This window comes from Dipodomys ordii, unplaced genomic scaffold (genome assembly GCF_000151885.1).
Source record: "Dipodomys ordii isolate 6190 unplaced genomic scaffold, Dord_2.0 Scaffold19, whole genome shotgun sequence".
In the NCBI taxonomy this organism is placed as follows: domain Eukaryota; kingdom Metazoa; phylum Chordata; class Mammalia; order Rodentia; family Heteromyidae; genus Dipodomys; species Dipodomys ordii.
In genome coordinates this window covers 1,310,447-1,318,094 of record NW_012267235.1, presented here as the reverse complement: position 1 = coordinate 1,318,094, position 7,648 = coordinate 1,310,447, and the positions used below count along the sequence as shown (strand labels likewise).

General features: G+C 40.1%; 1 protein-coding gene across 2 annotated transcripts in view; it reads right to left on the bottom strand.

Moving 5' to 3' along the window:
* The window catches only part of Acaca (acetyl-CoA carboxylase alpha), a 243,975-nt gene that overhangs the window by 72,842 nt on the left and 163,485 nt on the right, over nt 1–7,648 (bottom strand). For both annotated transcript variants that reach the window (XM_013013338.1, XM_013013339.1), the window contains one exon: nt 2,657–2,926. In XM_013013338.1, coding sequence (XP_012868792.1) covers nt 2,657–2,926 — 270 coding nt within the window. The remainder of the gene's footprint in view (nt 1–2,656; nt 2,927–7,648) is intronic.

The window sequence follows — 7,648 nt, the reverse complement described above, 5'->3', positions numbered from 1 at the left end:
AGGGAGGGAGGGAAAGGAAAGGAGGCAGACAGGCAGGCAGGCAGGCAGGCAGGCAGGCAGGCAGGCAGGCAGGCAGGCAGGCAGACAGACAGACAGACAGACAGACAGACAGACAGACAGTGGGGTTCTGAAAGCCAAGAGAAGAAATATTTCAACGATAAAGGAGTGACCAACTCTGCCAAATACTGGTGAATTATCAAATAGTTAAGGATTGAGAATTCACTGTGGAATTTAGCAACCTGGAATCTCTGGCAGCCTTGATGAAAGCATCTATACTGGAATGATGAGGGTACAAGCGACTCTTAAGTGTGTTCTAGAAGAAACGAGAGAAGAGTGTTTGGAGACAGCAAGAAGAGAGAACTCTTTCTGGGGGTGGGTAGTCTTGAATGTTATACTTGGGGCCTGGGTGCTGTCCCTGAGCTTTTGTACTCAAGGCTAGCACTTTACCACTTGAGTCACAGCTCCATTGTTGAATTTTTTTTTAAATTTTCATTCTGTGGTTTATTGAAGATAAAAATCTCATGGATTGGCCGTCAGTGGCTCACGCCTATAATCCTAGCTACTCAGGAGGCTGGGATCTGAGGATCTCGGTTCAAAGCCAGCACAGGCACACTCTTATCTCCAATAAACCACCAGAAAACCAGAAGTGACACTGTGGCTCAAGTGGTAGAGCACTAGCCTTGAGCTAAAGGTAAGGGACAGTGCCCAGGCCCAGAGTTCAAACCCCATGACTAACCAAAAAACAAAAACAAAAAACAAACTCATGGATTTCACTGCCTGGGCTGGCTTTGACACATGATCCTCAGATCTCTGCCTCCTGAGTAGCTAGGATGATGGATATGAGCCACTGGTGCCTGGGAAGAGAACTTTTTAAATTTTGTTTTAAGGAAACAAATAAAACAGTGTAGGAATCCTAACTAAAGGGATATGTGTGTGTATATTAAAGGGCAATTCCAGTAGAGAGAGGGAAAAAAGTGATCAAAGAAGAAAAGAGCAAGCCAGGGATGCTGGTGGCTCATGCCTACAATCCTAGCTATTCATGAGGCTGAGAGGATTGAGGTTCAAAGTCTGTTGAGACTCTTATCTTCAATTAGCCACCAGAAATTGGAAGTGGTGCTGTGACTCAGAGTGGTAGAGTGCTAGCCTTGAGCACAAGTGCTCAGGGACAGCACCCAGGCCCTGAGTTCAAACCCTACCACTGACCCAGAGGGGGAGGGAGAAAAAAGAAAAAGAAGAGGGCAGAAGTACTGATCTACACCCTTAATTGCAAGGAAAGAGAAGATCAATGTATAAGAAGAAGAATAGCCTTAGATAGGAACAGGGATCACTCATCCAAACAACTCTTGTAAAAGTACAGAGGAAGACACATGGAAGCTTGTGAACAATCTGTTCTAATTGTTTCTGCTTCTGAGTTAACTGTGAAGCAAAGTCTACAACCAGTTAAGAATACTATGAGAGGAAGAAGACAGTGAAGGCTTAGGGAGAAAAGACATAAAACTATTATGCAGGAGTTTCAAAAACTTGAATAAGATCAATCAACAGAACCACACAGGTATATTCATGGAGTAGACAGATGGATTTTAACAGATTTTGCAAGAGCAGAATGAAGAGAGAAGCAAAACGTTGAAGATACAAAAAGGGTGCAAAGTATGTGATTATAATGTTAACCTTGTAATTTAAACTAGGAAAGATTGAAATGAGAATGTAAGAAGGAAGTGAAACTCAGAAAACAGTGATAGGATCAGTAGTTGCAGGACTGCTGATTTGGAAAAACTGTCAGCTAGGAAGAAGATAAAGGAGAGGAAACGAAAGGCATTCTTGAAATTGAGATTATGGGGAAGGAGAGGCTGAGCTAGATGTTGGATAGGACCAGTAAAGGATATAGGAAGTCAAGATCCAAAAAGCTAGATTCTGGGAGGTATCTTTTACAAGAATATAGCAGTCACGAAGAGCTGTCAAATGACTAGTAGTAATGGATTAGAGATAATGTGCCAGAAACTAAAAGATACAAGAATGAGAGGTTGTAACTGAAGGGTGAGGAAACTCTATAGTCTGATGGCATGAAATTCAAAGATAGGATTTATTTTGGTATATATTTTTTATTGTAAAGCTACTATACAGAGGGGTTACAGTTACATGAGTAAGGTAATAAGTACATTGCCTATCAAGCATTGTTACCTCTTCTTTTGTTTTTCAGGGAAAAGGGAGAAGAAAGTGTCTGGAAATAGGAATGAGGATGAAAGAAGATAACATGCCCTCTCTAGGTTCAGTAGTACAAGAGAAAGAGAAAACATTCACTACTTAGGAAGGCAACGGGAGAAGCAATATCTTTAGAGGATGCTTTTAGGTTGGAGAAGCAGCTAGGGATATAAGTTTAAAGATATACATTTTGGATTTACATGTCATGCCAAATGCATTACTATCATGTCATCTAATGTTCAACCAAACAAACAGCCATCTGTTTTAAGGCTGGAGGGAAACCCAGATGAACATACTGACAAGCAATTTGCACTAACCTGTTGTTTTAAGGAATTTTTATAATTATTTACATTTTGTTTTTACTATAAATGCTTTGAACTCAAATCTCTTTTCTACCCCTATACATATATACACATACTCATAATCATACAGTATTTTATCTCTTCTTAGTCTGTACCTTGTAAGGATCCTCTGGATCTACCCAGGCCACATGAAACATATGACGAATTTCTTCTGCCAATCCAATTCTTGCTCCACTATTGGCTGCTACATAGATGCGTGGGATTCCTTCTGCCCTGGCAAGTTCAGAAGCTCTGAGAAACAGCAAGTCCTCCTGGGGCCCAAAGGACCCAATTCGGTATGTGATATCATTGCCAATAACAATTATATCCCGGCCTTCTGGATACTCAGGACTTTTAAGGGTCATTTTCCAAGCTACCATGCCAATCTATAAAAATACAAATAAATGAATGCAAGTTTCTTACATGCAAAAATATTCCCAGGTTCCTTGATATGTCACTGTAGCTAGACACATCCTTCATGTAAAGATATTCACTGCTAAGAGCCATGTTCTCTACTGGAAACTAGAAAAACAGTCTTCTGTACTGTTAAAAATGTAAAAAAATAAAAAAAAAACAATGCTGAGAACAGCTGGTTTAGTATGTATTCCAAAGACCTGCCTTAATTCTGTCTTTGAGCTTACTCCAAGAAGGTTAAAAACAAAAACAATATCCAACAATAGCAACAGCATAAATGTACTGTGTGAATGAATGCCTTAATAGTGACTACATCCAGAATTCCCATTTCATTAACCTGTATACTAAGGCACTATTCCAGCTTTCCTGAGATTCTTTCCAAGAAACCTTTAACATAAAGTTGTATAGAAAGAGTAGCACCTCTCATGGACTATATGAGTTTTCTCATTCTTATCCTCTAGTATTTGGTAGGAATAATAAAAGCATTCCTTACTGGCTTGCTCCAGGTATCTTCCATTTCTGCAAGGATTTAATACTACTCAACACTATCCTTTTGAGCATCTCTTGCTGCTTTCTCCCAGCACCACAAAAAAACAAAGACTGCAACAGAACTAATCTCTTGCTTCACTATGATATATGTAAATTTCTGCTCTCTGTTCAGCAACATCTGACTAGCCACACAAATAAAGAATATAGACTTAAAAGGCAGAGGTGACATGTCTCTTCCCAAACCTTCATGACCTTTTTAATCCCCTTCTATATGAGAACTGGTTAATCCTTCTATGTGTTTTTGGTAGTCTCATTTCTTTTCTATTCACTTACACCCCAGTCACAGCTGCAGTTTTTCATATCAGCCTGTCTAGGTGCTATATACCTGGAGAAGTAATGCTTCCCATTCTTTCTCTCCCCATTCTTCTCTTTCTTTCCTCTTTACCCCCACCACTCATGCCCAAACACAAAGCCTACCAGATGAGCATCCTGGTATTGCCTAATGGAGCCCAGTCACATCTGCAGCCTTGGCCCCTCATCCCCAGGCTGCTGCATATCACCTCATTGGGGAACCAGCCATCAAGAAGGGCCATTAACAGATGTAAATAGCAGCATCCCTGGAAAGCCACATGCATCACCCAGACTAAACCCGGCCAGTGATCATAAGCTCTGAGTACACATTCCTCAATCCAATTGCACATCCACTGTAATAGGCTGGTTGAAGCTTTCCACATGGCTATTTGTGATTCTCTGAATTAAGAAACACACACACACACACAACACACACACACAGATAAATATAAGCTATTTGATACATCATACCATTGGCCAAACACAAATCAAAATGGATATAACACACTAGAAAAAATCCAATCACTTTCTGAGATAAGGTATTACTCTATCTGCTCATTAAAGACAGATAAGGGAAGGAGAAATGTATCATCTAAAAAATAGCACAGAGAAACCTCAAATATCAGGATAATTTTGGTTGTAGTTCTTGAGAAGCTAGTTAATATAATGCATGTGTGGGAAGAAATATTTTATCTGCCTTCTCACATGCTTCCCCAGTCGAAATGTTCTTTTGTTTTTAGGAAAGAAAAGCTGTTTCCTGACTGCTTTCTTCTAAATGCATTTGTAGTTAGGAAGATTAGGTTTTACACCAAATTTTATGCTATATTAACCTTAGCCACCTAAGTTAGAAGCAGCTTTGATACAAGCCCTAAAGAATCTATGTTAGAATTTGCATGCTAATGTAAACATTGTGACTATGTGGCACTAGACAAGCAAATAATACTCTTACATTTTGTTAGTACCTGGGGACTCTGTGTCACTTGGACAGTCAGTTCAGCAATTGGCCAGGTCATTATGCTCACAATATTGACTTCTAATTAGGTGTCAACACAACACCACCATATTCTCTCTTCAAAGTGTGTTCCTGACTGACTTCTCCTTGCCCCCCTGCCACCTTCAAAAGCACCATTACAAAACGAAATATGTTATCCCAGTTTTAATAAAGTAAGATTCCTTACTGGAAGAGATTCATTTGAGTGACCACAATGGACAAATACACAAGAATGCATCTGTGACTTGATTTACATTAAAAATCTGAGTTTCATTACTAATCAAACAATAGGCATATGTGGCAAACATGGGCTCTGGGAGGCAACCAACCTTAGATAAATCCATCACTTATTAGTTTTGTGACCATGAGTATGCTATTTAATCTTATTGAGCTTCAGTGTCCCTATGTGCAATATTAAGAAATCTCATGAGTGGGCTGGGAAGGTGGCTCAGTGGTAGAGTGCTTGCCTTGCATGCATGAGGCCCTGGGTTCGATTCCTCAGCACCACATAAGCAGAAAAAGCTGGGTAGTACTGTGGCTCATGTGGTAGGGCACTAGCCTTGAGCTGAGGGACAGCACCCAGGCCCAGAGTTCAGCCCCTATGACCAGCAAAAAAAAAAAAAAAAAAAGAAAAACAAAAAGAAAAAGAAATCTGATGAGTTTGATAACTATTGAAAAGAGAAATCTATTAACTTTTTTTTTTCTTTTGGTGCCAGTCCTGGGGCTTGAACTCAGGGCTTGGGTATTATCCCCAAATTTTGTTGCTTTTTTAAATTCAAGGCTAGTACTTACCACTAGAGCCACAGCTCCACTTCCAGATTTTTTTGGTAGTTAATTGTAGATAAAGAGTCTCATAGACTGTCTTGCCTTCAAACTGCAATACTCAGATCTCAGCCTCCTAAGTAACTAGGATTACAGGCATGAGCTATCAAGTGTCGGACAGAAATCTATTAACTTTTACAGTTTGCCCCTTTTCTCTCCTCTCGACCTGTCTAAATCTTATCTATTCCAAAAGTTTCATTCAAATTCCATTTCTTCAATAAAGCTTACCCCAGCCTAAAATGTTGTCTCTCTTCTCTGATTTCTAAGACCTTCATGTAGAAAATTTATCTGGTAATAAATAATATACTGCCAAGACTTCTTTTTATCATTCCACATTTTTATTAGTGCATATTAGTTGTACAACATGGAGATACATTACTCATAAATGCACATGTAATTTTCTTAAATGGAGAGAAAAGAGAAAACTCTATGTTTAAGTTAGGAGATCTCTATGTCCAACATCTACCAAACTTACAGGTTTTCTTAATTTTGTCTGTGAGGAAATATTTGCTCCCAACTATTATTATTATTATTATTATTGGCAGTACTGGGGATTGAATTCAAGGCTTCATGCTTGCTAGGCAAATATACCACCACTTGAGCCATGCCTCCAGTCCTGTGATTGCTTATTTTTTGAAGTTCGCAGAAAAAGAAGCAGTATGTTTTTACTAGATCAATTAAGGGAGTATATTTCAGAATAGTGTCACTGCCTTTAATTGCAGTGAAGACGGGTATTGATTATATCACAAATATAAATGTCACTGACCCCCTAAACACAACGTGGTTTCATGGATTGGATACTGAAGCAGGAAAAAAGAAATGAATTACTAGAAAAACTAGTGAGCTAGGAGTAGCCTAGCTACTCAGGTGGCAGAGATCTGAGGATCATGATTCAAAGCCAGCTTGGGCAGGGCAGCCTGTGAGACTCTTTTTTTGGTGGGGGCAGGGAGTGGTCAGTCATGGGGCTTGAACTCTGGGCTTGGGTGCTATCCCTCAGCTCTTCAGCTCAAGGTGAGCACTCTACTGCTTGAGTCACAGTGCCACTTCCGGTTTTCTAGTGGTTTATTGGAGATAAGAGTCTCATGGACTTTCCTGCCCCGGCTGGCTTTGAACCGTGATCCTTATGTCTCAGCCTGAGTAGCTAGGATTCCAATAAATTACGAAAAAAACAAACAAACCTGGAAATGGCATTGTGGCTCAAAGTGGTAAACCTCTAGCATTGAGCACAAAAGGACAGTACCCAGGCCCTGAGTTCAAGCCCCAGGACTAGTTCAAAAACAGAAACAAAAACTTAGTGAAATCCACCCCAGAAGTCTGTACTTTTAATAGATTTCTAACAATTTTAACTTCTTAGTTTTGATAATTATGATTATATAAGATGTGAAACAGGAAGCTGGGGTTGGAGGTATAGTCCAATGGTAGAGAACATGTTTACATATCTATATGCGGGTTGAGGAAACTTGGTGAAGGAAGAAAACTCTCTATACTACCTCTAAAGGGTCAATATTATTTGAAAATACAAAGTTAAAACAATAAATTCTAGGCTAGGCATGGTGAAGCATGCTTCCAATTCTAGAGCTCAGAAGGCAGAGGCAAGAGGGATATAACTTCCAGGTGTGCCTGGACTGCATAAGGAGTATGAAGTCTGTCATAAACAAACAAGCAAGTAAAGAAAATGTCTTGATAAAAAACTTTTTTGAGGGCTGGGAAGGTGGCTCAGTGGTAGAGTGCTTGCCTTACATGCATGAGGCCCTGGGTTCGATTCCTCAGCACCACATAAAGGGAAAAAGCTGGAAGTGGCACTGTGGCTCTAGTGGTAGAGTGCTATCCTTGAGCTCAAGAGCTGAGAGACAGCGCCCAGGCCCAGAGTTCAGGCCCACAACCCGCAAAAAAAAAAAACAAAAAACTTTTTTGAGCCAGGTGCTAGTGGCTCATACCTGTAATCCTAGCTACTCAGGAGGCTGAGCTGAGATCTAAGGATCATGGTTTGAAGCCAGCCCAGGATCATGGTTTGAAGCCAGCCCAGGCAGGAAAGTCCATG